General features: G+C 46.4%; 1 protein-coding gene across 2 annotated transcripts in view; it reads left to right on the top strand.

The window, feature by feature from the left end:
- MLXIP (MLX interacting protein) overlaps positions 1-27,694 on the top strand; it is a 60,714-nt gene that overhangs the window by 17,717 nt on the left and 15,303 nt on the right. For both annotated transcript variants that reach the window (XM_082641351.1, XM_082641350.1), the window contains exons 2-3: positions 25,846-25,952; positions 26,615-26,700. In XM_082641351.1, the coding sequence (XP_082497477.1) occupies positions 25,846-25,952; positions 26,615-26,700 (193 nt within the window). The remainder of the gene's footprint in view (positions 1-25,845; positions 25,953-26,614; positions 26,701-27,694) is intronic.

Genomic DNA, 27,694 nt, shown 5'->3' with positions numbered 1-27,694 from the left:
CTCTCGGGTGAGGACAGCAGGCACTCCCATTGCAGTGAAGGGGGGCTCACATAGGAAAGACTGAGCCTCCTCCATTTGCTTCCAGACTCAGGAACTTCATTTTCCTGCATCTGAATTGATAGCTCTCCAAATGCAGTGTGGTTGCAATATGACATTTGAAGAACCTTAGGAGAAATGCAGAGTATGAGAAGCCATTTTTTTAATGACCCTGGCCCCAGACTGGCAAGTTAAAGTGATTTTTCTCAGAGACGGAGATGCAAAGGCAAGGAGATTCTACCAGGAGGACAGAGCCAGACAGATGGGAGCGGGTGATGTAAAATGACCTTATCCACAGCGTTAGTTCTTCCTCAGAGATTGGAAACCACTTACATGGTGTACCTTGGGGAGCACAGAAGAATCTGTCAATGGAGCTCAATTACTTCTTTAGTTCAGTCCTTTGAGTTTTGTGGTATTAAAGTTGGGTGGAGGGCCTCCCTGGTGGCGCAGTGGTTGAGAGTCCGCCTGCCGATGCAGGGGATGCGGGTTCGTGCCCCGGTCTGGGAGGATCCCATATGCCGCGGAGCGGCTGGGCCCGTGAGCCGTGGCCGCTGGGCCTGCGCATCCGGAGCCTGTGCTCCGCAACGGGAGAGGCCACAACAGTGAGAGGCCCGCATACAGCAAAAAGAAAAAAAAAAAAAAAAAAAAAAAGTTGGGTGGATAGCTATTCAAATATGTTTGCAAAAATGACTCATTTATTTGCCCTTCTCTTAAGGACTAGAGCTTCCTTTGTTCTAAGCCAGTTTTCCAGATCACTGTTGTTTATTTCATTAATCATCTCTTTTATAAAATTAACCATTCTTAATGGGAATTGGAAATCCCTCTCAAATGCGTAATAATCTTCACTGCTTTCTTGAACATACTGAGTCTAATATAGCATTTGATTATTTAGAAATCTATTTCTGAGCGTTACTTATTGTAGTATTAGTACCATAGTGACTTCTTGATGAAGTTGCACTGATCAGGTATGTTTACTTCTCTGCTCAACCATCTCAGCCTCTCTTGTGAGTTGAGTTTTCAAATCTTTTTTTTTTTTTTTTTTTTTTTTGTGGTACGCGGGCCTCTCACTGTTGTGGCCTCTCCCGTTGCGGAGCACAGGCTCGGGACGCGCAGGCTCAGCGGCCACGGCTCACGGGCCCAGCCGCTCCGCGGCATGTGGGATCTTCCCAGACCGGGGCACGAACCCGTGTCCCCTGCATCAGCAGGCGGACTCTCAATCACTGCGCCACCAGGGAAGCCCTCAAATCTTTAATGATTGTCTCCTCCAGGCTCTTGGCTGCCACGTGTTCTGCAGTGAGTTTGCCATTTACTCTCCCTTTTTGTCTGGTGCCTTTCATTTTCTGTTGGTTTGCATAACTTGTTAAATTGAGTGTAAAATGAGAGTAATTAACTTAGTGAGGGTTTAGAGACTCTCTGAGTCAACTGCACAGACCTTTACTATCTATCTTGAATTATTTTTACTTACTTTGGTATAACTAAATTAAGTTCCAGATAGTTGCGAGATAATGCTATACATTTAAACTTCTTTTACAGTGTAATTTTAAGCCATTATTATCCAGTTACATCACTGAAATTTGTTGACCAGGTTAACTTGTTTGTATGAAAGAAATTATCTGTAAATCTTAAGAATATTAAGCTCTTAAGAAAATTACAGTTTATTCTCATTTCTGAAATGTGGCAAATAAAAAAAAAAAAACTCCAAATCACAATGGTGAACTATGTCCCCTGGCTAATTAAATATTACTTTCTATTACTTATCAGAAGGAAAATCACTTTTTCCCCTTTTCAAAATGGAAATAGTTTTATGGAGGATCCTTTCCAGCCCTTCTCCTTATTATATAGAAATGCATACTCATTGTCAGATGGAGAATTCAGACATTTCAGAAAGATAGAAAGAAAAGAGCAGCATCCTCTGAAACGTTCTTTTTGGATTTATTTACTTTGTTACTGTGCCCTTTTTACTTTTTTTTCTGTGCCTGTATAGGTAAAAATAGACCTGTACCATCATTTTCAGTTGTTTTTTGAAGAGCAAAAGTTTTTAATTTTGATGAAGTCCAATGCATGTTTTTTTAAATGGTTCATGCTTTTTGTGTCCTATTTAATAAATCTTGCCAAACCCAGGGCCTCTAAGATTTTTTTCCTATGTTTTCTTCAAGAAGTTTTATAGTTTTAGCTCTTACATTTAGGACTATGCTCCATTTTGAGTTAATTTTTGCATATGGTGTGAGGTAAGGGTTGAGATTCAGTTTAAGAAGTACTTTGATGAATGTTCTTGTTTATAGCTTTTCTCATTCTACTTCTTTTAACTATTAAGATAAACTCTTAAAAGTAAAACTGTAAGATCAAAGAGCTTTCACACTGAAATCTTCGATGTATGTTGCCAGACTGGTTTTCAGAAGTTGTACCGATTGGAAAAGACAACCTCCAGAATGGGAGAAAGTATTTGCAAATCATACATCTAATAAGGGATGTGTATCTAGAGTATATAAAGAATGCTACAACTGAAAAATAAAAAGACAAACAGCCCAATTAAAAGCAGGCAAAGAACTTGAATAGATATTTCTCCAAAGATATACAGAGGACCAATAAACACATGAAAAGATGTTCAACACTGTTAATCATCAGAGAACCCTGGCGGTCCAGTGGTTAAGACTTCGCCTTCCAATGCAGGGAGTGCAGGTTCAATCCCTGGTCAGGGAGCTAGGATCCCATATGCCTTGTGGCCAAAACACCAAAACATAAAACAGAAACTGTATTGTAACAAATTCAATAAAGACTTTAAAAAATGGTCCACATTAAAAAAAATCTTTACAACCACCCCCCCCACACACACACTGAGATACTGCTTTACACCCACTAGGTTGTGATAAATGTTGGCAAGGGTGTGGAGAGATTGGAATCTTCCTACATTGCTGGTGGGAATGTAAAATAGTGCAGTCTCTGTGGAAAACAGCCTAGTAGTTCCTAAAGAATTGAACATAGGGACGTCCCTGGCGGTCCAGTGGTTAGGACTTCGCACTTCCACTGCAGGGGGTGTGGGTTCAGTCCCTGTTTGGGGAACTAAGATCCCACATGCCCTGTGGCCAAAAGTTGGAAAAAAAAAAAAATTGAACATAGAGGTGCCATTTGCCCCAGCAGTTTCACTCCTAGGTATGTACCTGAGAGAAATGACAGCATATGTCCATATAAAAACTTGTACACGAATGTTCTTAGTAGCATTATTCATCGTAACTGAAAGGTGGAAACAGTTAAAATGCCTATCAGCTAATGAATAAATCAATAGAATGTGATATATCCATACAGTGGAATATTAGCCATGAAATGGAATGAAGCACTTGCTCTCACATGGATGAACCTTGAAAACATGCTAAGTGGAAGAAGCCAGTCACAAAAAACCACACATTATATGATTCCAATTATATGAACTGTGCAGAATGGGCACATATAGAGAAACAGGAAGTGGGGGACTTCCCTGGCGGTCCAGTGATAGAGAATCCACCTTCCAATGCAGGGGATGCGGGTTCAATCCCTGTTCAGGGAACTAAGATCCCACATGCCGCGGGGCAGCTAAGCAACTACTCAGCTCGCGCGCCACAACTAGAGCCCGCGTGCCGCAAACTACAGACCCCATGCGCCCTGGAGCCCTCACGCCACAACTGGAGAGAGAAAACGCACACGCCACAACTAGAGAGAAGCCTGCGTGCCGCAACGAAGACCTAATGCAGCCAAAAAGCTAAATGAGATAAGTAAATACTTAAAAAAAAAAAAAAAGCAAGTGGATTAGTAGTTGCTTAGGTTTGGGAGCTGATGACTAAGGGGTACAGCATATTTTTTTGAGGTGGTGAAGATGTTCTAAATTTGATTGTGGTGATAGTTGCACAACTCTGTGAGTACACTAAAAACCATTGAATTGTACGCTTTAAACGAGTGAATTGTTTGTGAATTATGTCCCAATAAAGCTGTTCCCCCTAAAAAGAAAAGGTTTACCAACTAATATTCCCACTAGCAGTGTACAAGAGCCCATTCCCCCACATTCTCCCCAGCTCTGGGTTGTCATTGCTGTAATTTTACATTTTAAATCAGCTCTACTGAGGTTTAATATGTAAACAATAAAATTCACCCTTTTAAATGCACAGTTATATAATTTTGACAAAGGTATTCACATGTGTAATCACTGCAGTCCAGATACAGGACATTTCCATCACCCCAGAAGGTTCCCCCAGACCCTTTCCAGGTATTCTTCCCCATCTCTCTCTCACTATAGATTAGATTTGTCCTGTGTTTTGTATAAATGGAATCATACAGTATATACACTTTTTGCCTGACTTCTTTTGTTCAGCATATTTTTAAGACTCATCTGTGATGCTCCTTGTATCAGTATTATTGCATGGATTTGAATGTTTCTGTACCAGCCTTGGTGTGGATGTATATTTTTATTTCTCTTGGGTAAATGCTGGGTCATATGTAAGTGTATGTTTAACTTCATAAGAAGCTGCCAAACTGTTTTCCAAAATGGCTGTACCTTGGGACTTCCTTGGTGGTGCAGTGGTTAAGAATCCGCCTGCCAGTGCGGGGGACATGGGTTTGATCCCCGGTCTGGGAAGATCCCACATGCCACGGAGCAGCTAAGCCCATGCGCCACAACTACTGAGCCTGCGCTCTAGAGCCCACAAGTCACAACTACTGAAGCCCGGGCGCCTAGAGCCTGTGCTCTGCAACAAGAGAAGCGCCTGCTCATCGCAACTAGAGAAAGCCCACGTGCAGCAACAAAGACCCAGTGCAGCCCAAAATAAATAAATTAAATAAATAAATTTTTAAAAAATCCTTTTTCAAAATAGCTGTACCTTTACAAAAATTTTGTGTACCATTATTACTGTGCGTTCAAAACTGTGTTAATCCTGATAGGCCAAAAAAAATGGCATCTCTGGTGTTTTGTTTTGTTTGTTTGTTTTTCTGTACACAGGCCTCTCACTGTTATGGCCTCTCACTTTCTCTCAGTTTGGCACTGATCTTCTAACTTTGCTTCTTGATATTTTGATTTAGAAGAGATTTTTCACTTTTATATATTTATATATATATATAATATATATATAAATATACATAAATATTTATATATATTTATATACTTTTATATATTTAAATGCCCAGTAGTACAAGAGATTTCTTTCCAAACGTCCCTTTCCTAAACCCTACTCTTCCCATTTTTCCTTCCTCTCTGCCCCCCCCCCTTTCTTGTTCTGCTTTATTTAAATAACTGGTATGAGAAGCTAGCTCTTCCTCCTGTTCTATCATCTTTTTGGACTACAGATTCAGAAAATTGCACTTAACCCAAATGTGATATTATGGGCGCACTGACTTTCCGTAGCTGTCTCTTACTTTTCCAAGAACATAACTGCTGTAGCTGATCGCAGCCCTCTGGCAAAGGGGAGGCAACAGTGAGATTGAGACTTTGGTCCTTAAGGCTCCAAACAACCCATGCTCTTATCTTAGCTTCTCTCATCAAAGCTAAGGATGGAGGAGGGAGGGGACCAGAAGTCAAAACTGCTGATATTTTGAGAAAGATCTCTTTATTCCTCCTGCTTGAAACGCTTTTTCTCTACATTCCCTTTCCCTGGTTAACTCCTGCCCATCCTGGAGACTCGGCTCAGGCATCCTACTTGAGGAAGCTGTCCTGGACCCACCATCGAGTACCCTGCCCTGTGTTTCCATACACTGCACACATGCCTTCGCTGCCTTGAAGGAAGACATTTCTGTCTTTCCCATTAGCTTGTAAGGTCCGAGGATTAAGAGCCCAGGACCAGCTTTGTTGCCGAGTCCTCCACACAGAGCCTGACCCATCGCAGGCTCTTGACAAATGTTGCTGGGAGGTTTCACTTCCTGGCCTGCAGATGATTTCTCCCGTACAGTTGCGGATGCGTTTGCTTCCTGGGTGTGAAAGCAAGTGGTGTTGCAGGCTTTTTTTTTTTTTTTTTTTTTTTTGCGGTACGTGGGCCTCTCACTGCTGTGGCCTCTCCCGTTGCGGAGCACAGGCTCCGGACGCGCGGGCTCAGTGGCCATGGCTCACGGGCCCAGCCACTCCGCGGCATGTGGGATCTTCCCGGACCGGGGCACGAACCCGTGTCCCCTGCATCAGCAGACGGACTGTCAACCACTGCGCCACCAGGGCAGCCCCTGCAGGCTTTTTTTGAGACATGTATTTCTCTGTACCTTATAAAGAGCTGAGGAATGAAAACTCTGGCCTTTCCCTTTTTAAATGTTCCAGCTGCCTTCTAGATGCCTTCTCATCATTCTAGGGTAATCGTTTCTCACTTGGTACCTTTCATTATTCTTTATTCTTCTAGAGTCATAGAATTATGGGCTTTGAACTGAAAGAGGCTTACCTTTCAACGACACGACCTAAAATATAAACCCGCAGACCTGTCCACTTTCTCCTGGAGCACCTGCAGGGTTTAGAACTGCATCCTCAGCACTCCTTCTCGGGTTTCTCCTCTCTCCCTCCCGCCCTCTCCCAGGTTTCCCCTCGCTGGTCTGCCCGAGTGGTGCTTGATAAGGGACATTGCCGTGAAGGGGGCCTGAGAGCCGTGGTTAGGGGTGAGTGATCAGTTCCCGGTGGTGTTTTTTTCTTGCTCAGGAGGCTGGGAGTGCAGAGAATGGGAGGCTTCAGTTCCTGTTCAAGAGCGTTAGCCTTTTCTACTACGTAGATACTCGTCTGTGGTGGAGAGTGAAATAGTGCTAATAAAAAAAGAGAGACAGTTGTATCTGTGCCGCCTCCGATACTGGTGGGATTCGATTGCGTTTTCATTGAAGAACCACGTATCTAATATCTAAATGGTAGTTCTCTCTGGCTCGCAAGGACCTTTGCTCATCACCCACCCCTAACAGTCATTCTCTCTTTGTCCCCTGAGTCGAGTCGCTGGGAGGGAGGCTTGGCTGCTGTGGCCTAGAGGCCTTTAACTGTGCTTTATCACAGCCCAGGGGCAGCACAGTTCCGAACATCATGGGGAATGTCAGCTGGATGCATTAGTCCATTTTATTGAGAACCTCCTGTGTTCCAGACCCTGTTAGTCCATTCTAAATACCTTCTTTGTTTAATTCTTACCACAGCTCTGTGAAATAGGTTGTTTTTCTTTTCCCCAAAGAAAGTGAAGTTCAGAAAGGCCAGATGTCTGTGCGAGGCGGCATGGCTGGCAGGTGAGGACACCGGTGGGGAGGTCACAGGGTGGTTAGGAAAGCATCCTTCTGAGTAAAAAGCTTCTACTGTACTTCAGAGTCAGCCCTAATCGGGAGGCACATGGTGTTTCCACCCGTGAAGGTGGCCTGGCCTGAGATTCTGCTGATAGATGAATTTTTATGACATCAGGACAGCACAGTGGACAGGATCAGATTTCCCCAGTAAAATCTGGAATTTTGACATCAGATGAACCAGATGTTATCCTTCTTCCTTACGCCAAGAAAGTGTAGCTGGCCCTTGCAATAATATGAAGACTCTGCAACTTTACAGTTAAAAATCCTCATAAATGGTTGGCTTTAGGTTTCGCTCACAAGTACCTCTCCCCCTACTCCTCCTCCACCAAAATGCACACTGGTCCCCAAAGATCTGTGGAACAAGAAGCACAGAATCTCTTTGCCATTTGGTTCAGTCTGTCGTTACCGCACAAGCTCCCGCCTGGCCCATTTGTTGATTGTGTGTGTGCATGTGGAGGGAAAAGCTCAGCATATCAGGGACTTCAATTTTGAGAAAATAAAATGTTCATCACTTTTTGAGTTGACTTTTTCCCCTGCTCTGTAGTTTTTTGAATTGTTTTGCCTTAAATATTCTCATTTTATTTTTGTCTGTTTTCCCAGGAGGCCTTGAAACAGGGAAATGAGAGAGATAAGTTACCCTGACCTTGATTTTTATAGCACTGTAGTAACTAAAGGTGTGTCTACCCTCTCATGGAGCCATAAAAAAACACACTTTTCTTTTCTTTTTAAGCATTTGCAATAGCAGTAAAGATGGGAAATAACTATGTGGCTGGGTTCATAACATATAAAGGTCTGAGGTTAAAATTGGGATATGATAATAAATCAAAACTTCTTTTTATCTTTCACCGCTGTTTTTAAGTTTGGTTTTATGAGTAACAAGTTGTTGCTTCTGTCAGAAAGGGCATAGTGAAAATGAGTATACCAAAAAGGAAAAATGTAGGTATTTTGGATGTGATAAAGACGTAATATTTACGTATGTCTCAGGAGACAGTGTCAGCAGAGGGATGTTTGTCTCAGCTGGGTTGGTGTGGAGATATACAGCGTTTCTGAAGCAGAGACCAATCTGATGAGATTATCTAGCTTGCCTTCGATTTAGTGGGTTTGTCTCCAGCTCTCCTGCTCATCCCCAAAGCCTCTGCCACTTGGAAGGTTAGCAGGTTGATTAAAAAGCAGGCATGGGAGAAGGATGAAAAGAGGGAGAGATTTAGGGTGACAACTGATTCTCAGCAGCAGACGGAAAGGAAATTCCTAGAACAGATTTTATTTTGGAACGTCTATTAGGGGAAGAGGGCTGTGCAGAGTGTTTTACTTGTTTGTATTGCTTTTTAAAGTCCCCCTCCTGGGCCTCCCTGGTGGCGCAGTGGTTGAGAGTCCGCCTGCCAATGCAGGGGATACGGGTTCGTGCCCCGGTCTGGGAGGATCCCATATGCCGTGGAGCGGCTGGGCCCGTGAGCCATGGCCGCTGGGCCTGCGCGTCCGGAGCCTGTGCTCCGCAACGGGAGAGGCCACAACAGTGAGAGGCCCGCATACCGCGAAAAAAAAAAAAAAAAAAAAAAAAAATAAAGTCCCCCTCCTCAGAGATAAGCCAGAAGTCTGTGGGTGTGGTGGGGTGTTGCAGACCTTTCACGTATCTCTTCTGCTTAATGGTAGCTGGTGTTACCCTAACAGCCCTCTACTATGGGTGCCTCTCAAGTGTATTCTTTAGGGCCAACCTCTCCCTTTCTGGGGAGGGGTACAGTTCTAGACCCTATGAACTGGAAAGGAAGTTGGGGTAAGCTAATTCAGTTCTCTCTCATCTAAAAAAGGGAAACTGAGGCCAGGGCGAAGAAATGACTTGTGGAGCAGAGATGGCGTCATACTGCTATTCAGCGTCAGAACTGGGGCTGCAGCGCTGGAGCCTGCCACCTGGTTTTGTCTTGTTCAGTTTCTATTAAGCCCCTTCGTTTTCATCAAGGTGTCTTCTCTAAAATGAAGCAAGCCTGGAAAAAGTAACAATCAGTTAATTTACAAAGCCCTGTGGTCTGATTTTGAATGTTGGGGGGAAGGGAAGGGAGGTGGAATAGAGGGGGAAGATAAACCGAGAACAAACGGACAATAACACATCCATGTGAGAGTCTGGAGTTCAGGCCTAGGGGAATTTCAGTGTGCATGACGGGGGGCGAGGCTGAGAGGGGGAGGGACTGTCGGGGGGCGGTACTGACGGGGGGAGGGACTGTCAGGGGAGGGACTGACGGGGCAGAGACAAATGGGAGGGAGCGACGGGGGAGGGGCTGGCAGGGGGAGGGAGTGCCGGGGCAGGGACGCCCAGGGGAGGGGCTGACGGGGAGGGGCTGGCAGGGGCAGGGGCTGACGGGGGGAGGGCCGCTGGAAGGGTCCTGGAAGGGTTGGGAGGTGTGGGCCGGGCCGGGGGCAGGAGTGGGGCGGGGCCCGAGCGAAGAGGGTTTTCGCTGTGGAGTTCCCTCAGCACCGACTGTGCGGTGGCGTTTTGCTGGGCTCGGGGGGAGGTACTGGTGAGCAAAACAGACGGAATTGTTACCCCCCTCATGGAAAATGCAGTCGGTTGTGGAGACACACCGTCAGCAGGCACACATACAGGCAGTCGCAGATTGTGGTAGGTACAGAGTGTTGTGAGAGGTCGTAGCCAACTAACTCATTTACCTTGAGAGCCATCCAGGAGGGAGACAGGGAAGGTGAATGAGGTTCTTGTTTCACCCAGACATGTGCAGCTGCGGGGCTCTACCGGGGTGAATACGCAGGGATTCTCTTCTCTCTAACGAGCAGGGCAGCCCCTGAAGGAGTCTCAGTGGGGGAGAGAGATGAACAGATACGGGTTGTCCAGGTCATTCTGGCCTCCTGGGTGGGGGGGGGCGGGGGGGAGGCAGGAGGGGAGGAGCCCAAAGAGGAAGCCTGGCGGAGTTTGGCGGGGACCGTGTACACCCTGCCTCCCGGCTCCCCCTCCCCTAGCTTTTGCCCCACACCACTGAGGACCTCTGGACACCGCAGGCCTGTGGTCGCCTGCCTGTCTGTCATTCCCCGGAGCATATAAGCTCCCCGAGGCTAGGGACTTGGTTTTGTTCACTGCTCTGACCCTAGAACAGTCCTAGATCACAGATTTGGGTGGGTGGATCAGGGTAGTGTCACGAAGAAAGTGGTATTTCAGCCAGGTTAATCTGGCTACAGTATTCATGCTGTGTATAGCCCATGTGCAGCCTGAAAACGTTCCAGTTCTTACCATCAACCCGTTTCTGGTGTTAAGCACTGTTTTACACAGGGCATTATGATAGGTACTACATAGAATTAACTATTGGCTTCAGCTTCTGGCCCCAGGATGGTTAGAATTTGTTAGGTGTACCCAGAGCAACTTCAGTTAATTTACCCGTAATGTCACTGTGATCCTAGTTATATTGTCAAAGTTTTGAAAGGTTTGAAGTTCCAAATTCAAAAAAGAACAGATTCCATGGGTTTTTTTTTAATAGTCAACGTTGACTTTTAAAAAAGGACCCAATGCTTTTTAAAGCCTATTTATAGGTCTTGGCTACCCGGAGGATGTTACCTTATCCTTTGAAATGCACCAGACAGCTTCAGATTTCTCTGCCTTTTAAGTAGGTTATGTAGCTGGCGGTGCCTCAAAAATGGCTAATAATTGGTGATACCAACAAAGTTGTTTCTTGCCAGTCTTGTAGGAACTCAAAGATTTGCAAGCATGATCTATTTCTGTTATATCTCTGGCAGCCAGTTTCTTGACTCCAGGTGTGTACTCTGGCTGAAGACCTCTGTTAATTTACTTCCTCTTTACACCAGGTGTCTGAGATGGGGTGGAGTTCTTCCACTCTTTACATAAAAATCTTAACCTTGGTGAATACTTGAACCTATTAATTACCTTTTCCCTTCCCGTAGGGAAAGGCTGTATTCTTTGCGAGTAGTTGGTTATTCCTGCTACTGAATATAATAGAAACCTCTCACTTATATCTATGGGTTGGCCGCTTTGATCCGGGTGAGGGTGGCAGTTACCATATCAGCTGCAGGTGCTGTGCTGAATACAATAAAGTGTGAATAGTGCTTGTGTTTGGGTGTGTAACTGTGATTTTGTTTTGTTTTGCTAGCTTCACTTTTTAAACTTTCTTTTGACATTATTTTGAGTATTATGATTAGAAATGCGAAGGACATTTATGAAGAAAATTACAGAAGACAGCTTCAGGTTTTTAAAAAAAGCTATTTTTAAATAGGTTAAGTTGTTCGAATAAGTAGAGAAACATAGGCCAATCTAGGATGGAGATGACCCAGCTGGAATGGTCAGTGGTGGACGCACACTGTGTAGTGTATTTGTTAAGTGCAACTCCAATCAAAATGCCAGAATAGTTTTCTTTTGAGATTTGACAACATGATTGTAAAGTTGGAGCATGGAGGAATAAATAGGCAAAGATTCTAAAATTTGTTTTAAAAAATGATGGGGACTGGGACTTCCCTGGTGGTCCAGTGGGTAAGACTCTGCGCTCCCAATGCAGGGGGCCTGGGTTTGATCCCTGGTCAGGGAACTAGATCCCACATGCATGCCACAACTAAGAGTTCACATGCCACAGCTAAGAAGTCCACATGCCACACCTAAGAAGTCCTCATGCCTCAACTAAGAAGTCTGCATGCTGCAACTAAGAGCCGGGGCAGCCAAAATAAATAAATATTTTTTTTAAATGCTGGGGACTAACGCTACCTAGGTAGTAAAGTGTATCACAGATTTATAGTTATTAAATCACTGTAATACTAAGACAGGATTCGACACGAATCAGTGATATGAGGCCCCAGAACAGACCCTAGTGTATATTATAATTTAATATATGTTAATGGAAGTGTCATAAATTAGTGAGGGAAGATGAGATAATCAAATAGCTAGTCGGAATTTATTTTGGTGAGCTGTGTAAAGAACTAAATTGATTTTTTCCCCCAGGTGAGTCAGAGTTAAATGTAAAAAGTAAAACCATTTAAAGCATAGGCACAAAACACCAAAAGAACTGGGGTGGTCAGAAGTGGTCCCAGGTATTATCTATGAGAATGTGGTGTATGATGGCGATGGTTTTTTAGTCTAACGGGAAGGATGAATTACTGAGTGAATAGGTAGGAAACATTGACTGAAGCAGGATCCCAGTATCTTCATGAAACCAAACCAACTTTCAGATGGAGCAAAGAATGTAAAAGGTGAAGCTGTGAAAGAACTAGGAGAAAACATAGATAAGTATTTTCACAGTCTTGGGGTGGAAGAGCCCTTTTAATTATGACACAAAAGATAGAAACATAAAAGAAAGGACTTTAAAATTTTGATTGCATTAATGAACAACGTCAACTAAAACAGTAACAACAAAAACTCACCATACATTAAAAAGTTAAGTAGAGTAAAAAAGCAAAACAAAGCACATCAAAAATAGTCGAGGCAGGGCTTCCCTGGTGGTGCAGTGGTTGAGAGTCCGCCTGCCGATGCAGGGGACACGGGTTCGTGCCCCGGTCCGGGAAGATTCCGCATGCCGTGGAGTGGCTGGGCCCGTGAGCCATGGCCGCTGAGCCTGCGCGTCCAGAGCCTGTGCTCAGCAACGGGAGAGGCCACAACAGTGAGAGGCCCGCGTACCGCAAAAAAAAAAAAAATATATATATATATATAGTCGAGGCAAAGATAAATAGTCAAGACGGACACATTAACTCTGCCATGTGTGTGGCAGACATTTCCACCAAATTAAGAGCTTTCAAACAACAGAAAACAAGCAGAAGACATGCAGACAGTTAACATTAAAAAATCCAATGGCCAATAAACATAAAAGATACTAATAAGTGGGAACTAAAAATTAGTGATTTAAATTTTTGTTTGTAAGATTAGCAGACACTGGGACTTCCCTGGTGGTTCAGTGGTTGAGACTTCGCCTTCCAATGCAAGGGGTGCGGGTTGGATCCCTGGTCAGGGAGCTGAGATCCCCACATGCCTCGGTGCCAAAAAACCAAAACATAAAACAGAAGCAATATCGTAACAAATTCAATAAATGGTCCACATCAAAAAAAAATCTTTAAATAACTAATTTGAGTAATGGTTTGGGGAAGTAGGTACTATTCACTGCTATTAGGAATGTAAATTAGTATAAACCTTGAAAGATTCTTTGACTATTACAAAATTATAAATGTACAAATACCCTCTGATTCAGCTTTCCAATTTCTAGGAATTTATCTCACAGAAACAGTCGTGCAATTGCACAAAAATGTAAGTAGCAGTATGGTCATCGAAACAGTATGTTTATAATAGTGAAATATAGAAACTATGTCCATTAATGTAAACGAATGCCTATTTATTGAAAAGTGGTTAAGTAGATTGTGATAAATGTATATAATGGAATATTTTTTAACCAATAAAAGCTGTGTACAACTATAATAAGATGTCCATGACCTGTAAGTGAAAAAGTGAATTATAAAATAATTCCATATATTTAAATACTTTTTTCCTATGTTTTAATCTGAATAAAGACACACATATATACATAATCAAATCAATATATATTATAAGGTTTTAGGGCCAACTACAAAGTTGCAGAGAGTAGTCCACAAGACTCCCTTTTTTTTTTTTTTTTTTTTTTTTTTTGGCCACGTGTCGCAGCTCGTGGGATCTTAGTTCCCCGACCTGGGGTTGAACCTGGGCCCACGGCATGAAAGCGTGGAGTCCTAACCGCTGGACTGCCGGGGAATTTCCCAAGGCTTCCCTCACTTCTAACACCAGTTGCAAGTTCCCAAATCCATCCTCAGGTTCTGTAATTGCTAGAAGGACTCACAGAACTCACGGAACACTGTTATACTCATGCTTATAGTTTATCTCAGGGACAAGATTCAGATTAAATCAGCCAAGGGAAGCCATGCATAGGGCAGAGTCCAAGAGGGGTCCAGATGTGGTGCTTCTGGTTGTCCTCTCCCAGTGGACGGCGTTACCTCCCTCCGGCCACGATGTGTGATGCTGAAAACCAGGGAAGCTCACCTGAGTCTTTGGTCTTCAGAGGGGCCGGATCACAGTCTGTGTGGCTGGCCTCGAGTCTCCAGACCCTCCCAGAGATGGCTGATACCTTTAGTCATGGGTTCCTCTGGAGATTGGAACTGACACCCCCTGCTCCAGGGCCCCCATTGTAATTACATAGTGAGGTTGTCCTGTGGCCAAAGCCCCAGGCAAACGCAGATACTCCTGTTGGGCAGGACATTCCAGGGGCCTAGAGGTTTACCCCTCAGGAGCTGAGGGCAAGGGCTAGACTTCTCTTTGAATAAGGTTATTTCTTTACTACACAATGTTATCACCAGAATTTAAACAATAGTGACCTCTGGGTGGTGGAATTGCAGGTGACCTTGCTTTTGTTCTTTGTACTGTTCTGCGTTGTTTGAATTTTCTTTCAGTGTGAGTATATAATTTATTTAAAAATCAGATAAGACTAAAAAGGCTAAAAAAGAGATTAAAATGAAAAGTAAATCTCTGGATAGGGTGGGTGGGTAGGCAAGGAAGCAATAAAAGAAATTCTGAAGACCAGTAGATATGATTACACAAAAATATAACCTACTTATTCAAAGACATGCTATAAAAAGAAGTAAAAACCAAAACCTAGGGGAAACATTGGCAGAAATATCACAAAGCGTTAATATCATTAATATTATAGTATTACCAATATAAGATAGCAAGAAAAAAACAACTAACACTTCAACGGATGCTGAAAACTGAATAAGATCTGTTGTCACTTTAAGTAACAACAATGTTCCCAAAGCTGGTTTCCTGGTTTTGAGGTTGTGCTACATCTAGAGAAGGTGCCACCACCGGGGAGGAAGGCTGGGCAAAGGGTCCACGGGACTCTTTGTACTATTTTTTTTTACTTCCTGTGAGTGTGTAATTATTTCAAAATAAAAAGTTTTTTAGAAGACAGAGGGCACGGACGGCTCATAAAGTAAAAGAGACACATAGCTAATATGCAGCTTTTTTAAAGTATTTTATTAACAAGTGATGCAGGTGAAGTGAGACACCACTTTTTCCCGTTGTAGGCCTGGTCCCATCCTCAGTCTAGAGTAGTCGGGAACACCCTGGGTTCTGGATTCAAGTTTACTCTCCTGGCAAATAGGCATATGGTTATGGCTTTAACTGGTGCCCTGCCCAGCATCCCTGCTCCTGCCTGAAAGGCCAGTGGTGGCTCGAATCGGACAGGAAGCTCCAGGCTTTAACACTCAGGAACATGCCCAAGACTCAACTTCAGTGTTCAGCAACATGCCCCAGATTTGGGGAGCACTTACTCTGCACCAGGCCCAGTCCTTTCAAGCCTCCTGTGGTCCCCAGCTCTCCTGTCGGGGAAGGGACATCGGCACCCTTCTTACCAAAGGCGGGGCTCTGACAGCTCCCGTTGTCACCAGCCCAGTGCCACTCTCTTTCCCACCACCACTCTCTTTCCTCATTTGCTTGGGAATGGTGTAAGCATGGCGGTGTGTCTGTCCCCAGGTGGGAGGCCGGGACACGGGAGGGAGCACTCCCAGCAAGGACACAAGTCACTGTCCTTCACAGTCAGGGCGAAGGGGGGTCACCGCCGCGGCTGGCCCGGTTTTGCCTCTTTCAGCTCCATCATGGTGCTCTAATTTTTGATGGTCATATAAGTGATTACTCCCTGCTTTTTACACAAAACAGACAGCCCCAGTCCTCACAAACATGCTCACACATGTGAGCAGACACACGCCTAGACACACTAGCACACCCACACACGCAGTCTCACACACACACACCACGCTGTACCCACACACCCACACACGCAGTCTCACACACACACACCACGCTGTACCCACACACCCACACACGCAGTCTCACACACACACACCACGCTGTACCCACACACCCACACACGCAGTCTCACACACACACACCACGCTGTACCCACACACCCCCCCACACAAGCATACACTACACACATACACACACATGCATGCCCCACACACAAACCACACGCACACACCCCTTGTCAGAAGGACAGACCTGGAATGACCCCTCGGGAGCCCATGTTCCTGCCTTGCCGCCATCGCCCTCTGATCCTGCTTCTCCAATACGGCTTTCTTTGAATGTTAAAAAAAAAAAAAAAAAAAGAAAACAAGATGCCAAGTGACCCAGGAGGAGGATGAATTTGGGGTGCAGGAGAGAGGACCCACGCCTGGGCGTGGGAGCAGGGCCTGAAAACCTCACAGGCTTTCTCCGGGTGGAGACGCTGCTTGGGCAGGTGGCCCAGGGCGGAGGGCCCGTGGCTCCAGGGCGGTTCCATTGAACACGGTGCCCTCCTCCTGCCATGCCGCTCGCAGGGCCGCTCCCCACGCCGTGGCTCCTCAATGAACCTTTGTCTGTCTGGAGCCTGTTAGTTTTGGCTCCTAGCAGCCTGTGGAACCAGGCCCAGATCCCAGGGAAAGCCAATAGAGACCGCTCTTTTGAAGAAAAAGAATCGGAGTCCTGGAATAGAGAGACCAGTCTGAGCATTACTCATCCAGTCACTCGTTAAAGAAACCACTTATTAGCTATTATTCTCATATTTGGATCTGGTGCACAAAACGGACTTGTATACAAGTTTTATATCTGCTCATGTGATTAATTTCCTTCCCCAGTTAACTAGAAGCCCTATAAGGTCTTGGACTATACCTGGTCTCTTTCCCTTGTTTATTTTGAAAAAATAATACATTCCTGTGTTATATTTAAACACTAAAAAAATGGTAAACAGTGAAAACTAACTCTCTGACTGAGCCTCCTTAATTCTGCGATTCAGCTCTCCAAAGGGAAATCACTGTTTCACTGTTACCTGTTTCTTGTGTATCTTTCCTGAGATTGACTGGTTGTCTTCCTCCCTCCTTCTCCCTCCCTTCCTGTGTGTGTGCGTCTGTGTGCATATCTCCCTGCTGAAAATACAAATGGTGGCCATCCTTTATATCTTGCACCTTGTTTTTTTTTTCTCACTTAATACATCTTGCAGATCTTGCCTGTACATCAGCACATATAAATATGTGTTGTTCCCAGCTTTTTGCTCCCACAAACAGTACTGCAGTTTAATGTCTTCTATTTATGTCTTTGTGCCCACATGCAAATGCGTCTACAGACTCAACTCCTAACAGTGGAATCGTGAGTCAGAGGGATGTGCGTTTGAAATGTTGATAGACAGTCGCCCGCTTGCCCTCCAGCAAAGGTCACAGTTGTTTTTGCCCATCATCATGTCCCCGGTGCCAGTGTAATGATCAGACCTCTCTCCCTTAACCAGAATTCTGAGCCGATTGGGAAATAAAACTGGAGTCAGTTCACACCCGCACTCTTCACAGTGGCCAAAACGTCAAACAACCCAAGTGTCCATCAGCAGATGAAAGAATAAACAAAATGTGGTCTCGCCATCCAGTGGAATATGATTCAGCCATAAAAAGGAAGTACTGATACATGCTACAGTGTGGATGACCCTTCAAACTATTGTGCTACGTTAAAGAAGCCAGACATAAAAGGCCACATATTTGATCATTCTGTTTATGTGAAATGTCCAGAAGAAAGAAATCCATAGAAACAGAAAGTAGGTTAGTAATTGCCAGAGGCCAGGGGGAAGGTAGTGGGGAGTGACCGCTAGTGGGTACAGGGCTTCCTTTGGGGGTGATGAAAACAGCACTGAAACTAGGTAGCAGCTATGGCTGCACAGCACAGTGAACGTACTGAATGCCACTGAATTGTACTTTTTTTTTTTTTTTTTTTTTTTTGCGGTACACGGACCTCTCACTGTTGTGGCCTCTCCCGTTGCGGAGCACAGGCTCCGGACGCACAGGCTCAGCGGCCATGGCTCACGGGCCCAGCCGCTCCGCGGCATGCGGGATCCTCCTGGACCGGGGCATGAACCCGTGTCCCCTGCATCGGCAGGCGGACTCTCAACCACTGCGCCACCAGGGAAGCCCAATTGTACATTTTTAAATGGTCAAAATAGTAACTTTTATGTTACATGTATTTTACACAACAAAAAAGATTCAGCAGATGCTGGCTAAATTATTCTCCGTATTATTGATCAAGCTGAGGATGTGGCTTATAAGGGAACCCGGGAGGGGCCTGGGCCCTCAGTGGGCAGCTTTCCCACAACAGGAAAGGAGAAGGGCCTGGCCCCCCATGCCAGTGCTGCTTTCCACACTCCGTAGCTCACCCACTCCACCTAGCTGGGAGGGAGTAAGGGGGAGACAGGCCTAGGAATGTTTTTTTGTTTGTTTGTTTTATTTTATTATTTTTTTAAATTTTTATTTATTTATTTTATTTTTGGCTCCGTTGGATCTCCATTGCTGTGCGCAGGCTTTCTCTAGTTGCGGCGAGCAGGGGCTACTCTTCATTGCAGTGCGTGGGCTTCTCATTGCGGTGGCTTCTCTTGTTGCGGAGCATGGGCTCTAGGCACGCAGGTTTCAGTAGTTGTGGCACGTGGGCTCAGCAGTTGTAGCTCGCGGGCTGTAGGGCGCAGGCTCAGTAGTTGTGGGGTGTGGGCTTAGTTGCTTTGCGGCATGTGGGATCTTCCTGGACCAGGGCTCGAACCCATGGCCCCTGCGTTGGCAGGCAGATTCTTAACCACTGCACCACCAGGGAAGCCCTTTTTTTTGTTTAATTAAAAAAAATTTTATTGAAGTGTAGTTGACATACAGTGTTGTGTTTAATTTTTGCTGTGCAACAAAGTGACTCAGTGATACATATAGACATTTCTTTTTCATATTCTTTTCCATTATGGTTTACCACAGGATATTGAATTTAGTTCCCTGTGCTCTACAGTAGGACCTTGTTGTTTATCCATCCTATGTATACTAGTTTGCATCTGCTAATCCAGAGCCCCCAGTCCTTCTCTCCCCCACCACACTCCCCTTGGCAACCACAAGTCTGTTCTCTATGTCTGTAAGTCTGTGTTTTGTAGATTTGTTCATCTGTGTCGTATTTTAGATTCCACATATAAGTGATATCATATGGTATTTGTTTCTCTTTCTGACTTACTTCACTTAGTATGATGATCTCTAGGTCCATCCATGTTACTGCAGGTGGCATTATTTCACTTTTTAATGGCTGAGTAATATTCCATTGTGTACTTGTGCTACATCTCCTTTATCCATCTGTCAGTGGACATTTAGGTTGTTTCCATGTCTTGGGTGTTGTAAATAGTGCTGCTCTGAACATAGGGGTGCATGTATCTTTTTTTTTAAAATAAATTTATTTATTTATTTTTGGCTCCGTTGGGTCTCCATTGCTGTGCGTGGGCTTTCTCTAGTTGTGGCGAGCAGGGGCTACTCTTCGTTGCGGTGCATGGGCTTCTCATTGCGGTGGCTTCTCTTGTGGCAGAGCACGGGCTCTGGGCACGCGGGTTTCAGTAGTTGTGGCACGTGGGCTCAGCAGTTGTAGCTCACGGGCTCTAGAGCGCAGGCTCAGTAGCTGTGGCACGTGGGCTTAGTTGCTCCGCGGCACGTGGTATCTTCCCAGACCAGGGCTTGAACCCGTGTCCCCTGCATTGGCAGGCGGATTCTTAACCACTGCGCCACCAGGGAAGTCCAGTATGTATCTATTCGAATTATAGTTTTGTCTGAGTGTATGCCCAGGAGTGGGACTGCAGGATCATATGGTAGTTCTACTCTTAGTTTTTTGAGGAACCTCCATACTGTTTTACATAGTGGCTGCACCAATTTACATTCCCACCAACAGTGTAGGAGGGTTCCCTTTTCTCCACACCCCCTCCAGCATTTATTATTTGTAGAGTTTTTAATGATGACCATTCTGACTGGTGTGAGGTCATACCTCATTGTAGTTTTGATTTGCATTTCTCTAATAATTAATGAAGATGAGCATCTTTTCATGTGCCTGTTGGCCATCTGTATGTCTTCTTTGGAGAAATGTCTGTTTAGGTCTTCTGTCCATTTTTCGATTGTGGTTTTTTTTTTTTATTGAATTGTAGGAGCTGTTTATATATTTTGGAAATTAAGCCCTTGTCAGTCGCATTATTTGCAAATATTTTCTCTCAGTCTGTAGAATGTCTTTTTGTTTTGTTTATGGTTTTCTTTGTTGTGCAAAAGCTTATAAGTTTGATTAGGTCGCATTTGTTTATTTTTGTTTTTATTTCTATTGCCTTGGGAGACTGGCCTAGGAAAACATTGGTATGATTTATGTCAGAGAATGTTTTCCCTGTGCTCTCTTCTAGCAGTTTTATGGCATCTTGTCTTATATTTAAGTCTTTAAGGCATTGTGAGTTTATTTTTGTGTATGGTGTGAAGGTGTGTTCTAGCTTCATTGATTTACATGTGGCTGTACAACTTTCCCAACAGCACTTGCTGAAGAGACTGTCTTTTCCCCATTGTATATTCTTGCCTCCTTTGTCAAAGATTAATTGTCCATAGGTGTATGGGTTTATTTCTGGGCGCTCTGTTCTGTTCCATTGATCCACGTGTCTGTTTTTATGCCAATACCACGCCATTTTGATTACTGTAGCTTTGTAGTATTGTCTGAAGTCTGGGACGGTTATGCGTTCTTTGTTCTTTTTCCTCAAGATTGCTTTGGCAATTCTGGGTCTTTTATGGTTCCATATAAATTTTAGGATTGTTTGTTCTAGTTCTGTGAAAAATGTCATGGATATTTTGATAGGTATTGCATTAAATATGTATATTGCTTTGGGTAGTATAGGCCTTGGAACGTTTTGCTCGTGGGTTTGCGGGAAGTATCAGGAAGGGTGAAGAAGTATTGCCTCACAAGCAAATATGGTTGCATGACCAAATGAAAGGACTCCACCACTGTCTGGGCCCCACACCAGTAGACCCAAGAACCCTTGCCTGCTTTCTTTTGGAGAGAATGGTCTGGCCAGGAATTAGGACCTGGGACCTAATCCTACCTGGGACCAACAGAACCCCAAATCCCCACCCCAGTCTCACTCTCCCCCGTTCTTCTTAATTCCAGCTCCTGTCTGTGCAAGCCTTGCATTTTAATTTTCAATCCAAAGCAGTCTCTTGCCAGACCTCTGAAGAATTCAGTTTGCTTGTTCCACCCAATGGCAGTTTTGAGAGAGACTTTTGTTGTGCTGTAGACTTCCTGCCCATGTCATGAACCTGTCTTCTAGGAAGGGCTGCCGTGGCAGGGTGGGGATGAAGATTTTTCTTTATGGAAAAGTTTAGTACTCAGTAATTCCATATTTAATCGCACCTCCCATGTGCCAGGCACTGTGCTGGGATGAGTCAGACCCAGACCCTGGCCTTCCCAGAGTAAGACTGGGAGAGTGGGGGGTGAATCAGGTTCATTGTTCTGATCAGGAAGCTGGTGTGTGTGTGTGTGGGTTCCCGGGCGTTTAAGGAGGCGGGGTTGGGAGGCAAGGCCAGAGGAGATCTTGCCAGTGGTCTCAGAAATTTTGATAATGTGTTTCTGGTAACACTTTATTTTATTTTAAAGATTTTTTTTGATGTGGACCATTTTTCAAGTCTTTATTGAATTTGTTACAATACTGCTTCTGTTTTATGTTTTGGTTTTTTGGCCCCAAGCCATGTGGGATCTTAGCTCCCCAACCAGGGATTGAACTCACACCCCCTGCATTGGAAGGCGAAGTCCTAACCACTGGACCACCAGGGAAGTCCCAGTGGTAACACTTTAAAGAAGGAATATGGCAGAACCCTGAGTTAGACTAAGAAGTATCCCAATCATCCGTGTCTGGAAGCCCAGTGAAGCTGGGACAGGGCTGAGGGGAGCAGGAATCCGATCATGGCTGCTTTGTGGGCGTCCTGCTCAAGGGAGCTTCACCAAGGAGCCGCACGGTCCCTTTTAGAACTCTTCAGAGCAGCCTTTCCTGTATGTTCCATGGGAAACTAGACTTGGGGTACCTCCATAGAAAGGGTCCCAGTCCTTGTCTTCGGATGTCTGTATAGGGAATGTCTCCTCTCCCTGTTGAAGATTGACAGTGACATCAGCACATCAAAGCCTCCAGGGAGGGCCTCCCTGGTGGCGCAGTGGTTGGGAGTCCGCCTGCCGATGCAGGGGATGCGGGTTTGCGCCCTGGTCTGGGAGGATCCCACATGCCGCGGAGCGGCTGGGCCCGTGAGCCATGGCCGCTGAGCCTGCCCGTCCAGAGCCTGTGCTCCGCAACGGGAGAGGCCGCAGCAGTGAGAGGCCCGCGTGTCAAAAAAAAAAAAAAAAAAAAAAAGCCTCCAGGGAGCCCATCAGTAAGGAACCGTCTCTCCACCTCTGCGGGCAGTTTAGGTTTTGGTCTTGGTTGCAGACTTACTTCTTTGCGTTGGTTGAGCGCCGCCTGTTGGCTGTTGAGATATTACAGAAGCCTCAGTTGATGGGTGATAGCAGTTGGAAATAAACATCAAGGAAGAGGGAAACATCCCAGCAGTTGAGGAGGAAGAAGATGAGAAGCCCAAACTACACCCTATCAGATTTGGTTTCTAGCCTCCAGGGTTTGATCTCTCTCTGAATCTTCCCACCCCCTTCGTGGTAAGTAATTGAAGCTGTTGGCGTTTTCTGACTTCTCTGAGAAGATGCTCTATGCTCACATCAGCCACTTTGTCTTAAGTAACAAAGCAGGAGTAAGGGTGGGTTTGTATTAAGCCCGGTGGTCAGTTCTTAACAGAATGTTTGCAGGGTACTTCCCTGGCGGTCCAGTGGTTGGGACTCCGCGCTTCCACCGCAGGAGTCACGGGTTCGATCCCTGGTCAGGGAACTAAGATCCCACATGCCATGCGGTGCGGCCAAAAAAAAAAAGTAACGGAACGTTGCTGGAGTCTAACGTTTCTCCCCACAGGAGTCCTCGTTTTCCATCCCACCTCTTCTCCTGCTTCTGTCCTCGGCAGCTGTCTCTGCAGGTGGCAGATGCCGGGTCAGGATTCTGGTCCTGCTAGACACACAGAGAAAGTGGTGTTTGAATCCTGGCCTTCAACATAAGGAAGCTGTCAATTATAGAAAAGTTTTGTTTTCCCTTAAGGGAATAAAAAAATAGGGAAGGTTTTCTATTTTGTTTTGTTTTCTCCTGGAACAGGCAGGAACGCCCTGTCTGGCTAGACAGTGGGTTGCTGGAAGCTGTTTCAGAGGAGGGGAAAGAGGGTTGGTTTTGCCCAGAGGTGGGACCAATGTACTCTGGTGTATACTCTGCCCTCCAGACTGGCCTAGAAGCATCCCCCCACCTCCCCCACCCCTCCAGCTCCTGCCATTCTGGGTGTTTTCTACGGCCTTGACCAGACCTGTGTTGCTCTCCTGAGGGCTATCAAGCCAGCCAGAAGGACCAGCGCAGGCCTTTCCGCCTCTCCTTGGTTTAGCTGAAGTTTCCTCATCCTCTGGGCCTCAGCTGAGATGTTACATTCTCCAGAATGCCTCTCGTGACTGCTCAGACAGGGTTAGTTATGCCGACTGTGTTCCCACAGCCCTTTGCTCTTGTTCGAGGCACTCAGCACGTAGGCAGGACTCACGCCTCAGCGCTCATGTGCTCCATGAGGGCCGGGACCTCATCCGCCTCATCCATCCTTTTCCTCCCCTCCTAGCGTGTGCACGACACACAGTAGGTCCTCAACGCTTGTCGAGTGAGTAGATGGACCCAGGCCTGCCTTCTGGGCCCTGAGGAAGCGAGTGGCTCTACAGCTGTGCGGGGGTCAAGGCTGACCTTTGCCCTGGTCTCTGCTCGCTGGTGTCAAGAGGGGGGCCCGTGGGTGTCACCTTTTCTTCCTGTGGGGAGGAGGCACCCCACGACAGTGGCGGCAAACACGAAAGGGAGGACTTTTCAAGTCAGGAGGTGTTAAAAGCCAGGCCTCCGGGAAATAACTTAAATCCAGATCACTGAGGTGGTTATTAATAGCTTACATTTACATTTTACCTTAGGGTTTACCTGTCCTGTGTGTCTAAGAACGTGTGTGTGTGCACGTGCGTGTGTACATTTAATCCTTATTAAAACACTCTGCAGGCAATGGTGTTATTGTAATTTTACCCAGGAAACTGGTGTGTCAGAGAAATAAAGTGACTGCGAAAGTTCACAGCCAGTACGCAGTCGTGCCCCAGAGGCTCAGAAACACTGGGCTGCTGGCTGTTAAACGTAGATGACAGCTGGGGTGGAAGTGCCTTTGGACCGGGGAGAGGTGGGAGGAGGGAGGCGTGTGACGGGCTCGAAACCCCTGACCCTTTGAGCTTAGGTGGCTTCTGTCTGTCTGTCCCTCAGATTCTCAGAGGACTTGCTGTGACTTTTTCTCTGGGGGTGGTGGTCACAGCCTTCTTCCAAAGCCTAGGCCAGTGCTGGGTTGAGTTGCGGTGGGGGCATGAGGTTTGCCAGGTGCACCGCCAGGGGCTTCTGCTTTATAAACCAGGTGTTCGGGTTCAGGGAATGTTTATCACTCAGGCACTGTCTTTGAAGCCCCCAGCTCTTGTGACTGCTTGTCACGTGGAATTTCTGAGTGGGTTTGGAGAAGGGGCAGGGCTGTGGCCTGCAGTGACGTAGAACCCACAGAACCCCCTCTGTATGGACCAGTGACAGTGCCTTGTCCATCTCAAGCCATCTGAAGAGGGGAAGCCCTATGCCAGCTGCTCAGAGGTGGCTCCTGGCACAGCCCTTGAAAAACTAAACTATCTGAGAAGCCTGTGCCACCAGGCAGCATTCCTTGCCTGCCGTTAGCTTTGTTTGCAAGGGCCCTTTAAGTCATTCAATGAAGAATTATTACACGAGCCCCTGCCCTGTGCCAAGTTCTGTGCTGGGTGCTTCAGATGAGGATGCCGGAAGGGCCCTCCCCTCGAGAAGCTGCAGTCTAGTGGCAGGAGGTGTGGGGACACGTTGCTGTACAGAGAGTGGATGGATGTGTGCTGCCCTTGAGGTACGAACAGTGCTCAGGGGTCCCGAAGGGATCGGCGGCAGCCTGGGCGAGGCCGGTGCCGGCTCGGAGGGGAGGATGTTTGAGCATCACTTGGAAGGGTGAGCGGGTGGCCAGGGGCGGAGGGAGCTCCGTGCAGAGTGAGGACTGCGAGCACAGAGGCCTGGAGGCAGGAGAGGGCCCCGCGGGTTCTAAGGCCAGTGGGACGTTTGTGTGCCTGGACTGTAAGTGCCTCAGGGGGACTGGTGGCAAAGGAGGTGGCCAAGACCGGGTTCAAGCGGGCTGGCTTTCGTTCGGTGGTCAGCAGATTTCTTTTTTCCTTCCCCCAACTTTACTGAGATAAAATTGACATATAACATTAAGTTGAAGGTGTACAACATGATGATTTGATACATGTATGAGGCAAAATCAGCAGATTTTTAACTTTTAATTATGGAAAATTTTAAAGATATTCCAAAGTAGACAGAATAGGATAGTGAACCCCGTGTAGCATCACCTCACTGCAGCAGTTACCAACCCATGGCCGATCCTGATTCCTCCATACCCAACACCATTGCCCCCCGTACCCCATCCATATCACTTTGAAGAAATCCTAAAGTGCCTTGTGTATCCTGTCAAGCCTAGCCTGTGGCTGACATGGGTTAATCCAGAATTTTGAGGCCTGGAATGATTGGGTGGCACTTTGTGATTTCATTCCATTTTCAGAGAAACCGCTGAGTTTCCCCTCTTCATTTTACCTTTCAGTGGGAAGTTGGTGTCTCCCAAGTGGAAGAATTTCAAGGGCCTGAAGCTCCAGTGGAGAGACAAGATCCGGCTCAACAATGCCATCTGGCGGGCATGGTACATGCAGTGTAAGTGCCGCGTGGCTGGGCCGGAGACCTCCAGGTTCTGCCACCAGGAGGCCTTTGCACCTCGGGGCCCCGGAGCCTGCTTTTGGAACACTGTGTGTCACACAGAAGTCTCTTTCGGGCCGTGTGCGTCCAAATCCGAGTGAACTGGACCCTTATCGCCATCGGCACTGGGGGCCCAGCCAAGCGTCTGCAGGAGGCGGAAGTGTAGGCCGATTGCTCCCAACCTAGTGTGCTCAGTGTTGTAAGGGCAGAGGAGGAGGGACGGGTGCACAGCCGAGAGGTGACATTTGGAGAGTCGGGGAACAGTTCCTGTTTTCAGCAGGTCTGAGACGATGCAGGCCCAGGCCGCGTCCTGTGTCCAGCTGGCTTGGGTACAGGTGGGTCTGGTGACTTCTGCAGGAGATCGGCGTGCTCGGGGTCCCCTAGGCTCAGGCCGGTGTTTCTCTTGATCAGCCAGACTCCCTTTCTCGCCCGCACATTACTGCCAGACTTTTTTCCTTGGACCTGGACCCCTTTATTTCCCTGAAATCTCGTTTTCCAAGGGAAGGAGAAGGAAGGAACCCTTAAGGGTCCCCCCTGAGGGGCGGGGTGCGAACAGAAGAGGCGGAGTTCCTGCGGGGGTCTCTGCCGCAGTGACGCTGTCTCACCCTCTCCCCCCCCAGATTTGGAGAAGCGCAAGAACCCCGTGTGCCACTTTGTCACCCCGCTGGATGGCTCTGTGGAAGTGGACGAGCACCGGCGGCCAGAGGTACTGGGCATGTGATAGGCCCTCACTCAGGAGGAGGGGACTCACAAGGGTGGGACCCGCAGAGGGAGGACGCAGGACAGGGTGCTGGGGCTGCGCTGTCCTGGCAGCTGTTTTGACCCCGAGAAGCGATGGCGATGCGGGGGGCAGGTGGCCTCTGACACCCCACAGAGGCTCCCGCCTTCTCAGACCAGGCTGACCCAGGGACTGAGGGGGTCCTCCAACCGGGACTTACCCTCTACTTTCTTTTAATGTCAGTATTTCTCTGGAAGTCAACGGGGAAGGAATCTTTTTTTCTTTTTTAAAAATTTTTATTTATTTTTGGCTGTGTTGGGTCTTTGTTGCTGCACGCGGGCTTCTCATTGCGGTGGCTTCTCTTGTTGCAGAGCACGGGCTCTAGGCGCGCGGGCTTCAGTAGCTGTGGCTCGCGGGCTCTAGAGCACAGGCTCAGTAGTTGTGGCGCATGGGCTTAGTTGCTCTAGCAGAATGTGGGATCTTCCCGGACCAGGGCTCGAACCCGTGGCCCCTGAGTTGGCAGGCAGATTCTTAACCACTGCACCACCAGGGAAGTCCCACGGGGAGGGATCTTGACTCCTTACAAGGCAGACATCTTTAACTATTAAAGAATGAACTCGAGATCTTTATATACTGAGAGGGAAAGATGTTGAAGAAATAGTAAATGAATAAAAGCAAGTTGCTCAACAGTATTTGAGTATCTTTAGGTTAGTTTTTTAAAGCGTGTGTCTGTGTGATTGTACATGCATGGGAAATGTCTTGAAGGATATACAGAAATTGTTTCCTCGTGGGATTAGAGTGAGGAGGAGGGAAGACTCTTCTGCATCTTTTTAGTTTTGTCCAAGCATGTCTCACTGTTACCATGAAAAGGGGAAAGCTTGGAAAGTAACGTAATGAAAGACGGTTTGGAGCCATAGGACATGATCTGGTGTTAGTATTAAGGAATTTCACTTTTTTCAGTCTGGTAATAATATTGCATTAT

This window comes from Mesoplodon mirus (genome assembly GCF_964341445.2).
Source record: "Mesoplodon mirus genome assembly, chromosome: 13".
NCBI lineage: Eukaryota > Metazoa > Chordata > Mammalia > Artiodactyla > Ziphiidae > Mesoplodon > Mesoplodon mirus.
This window is presented reverse-complemented; position numbering and strand designations above follow the sequence as displayed.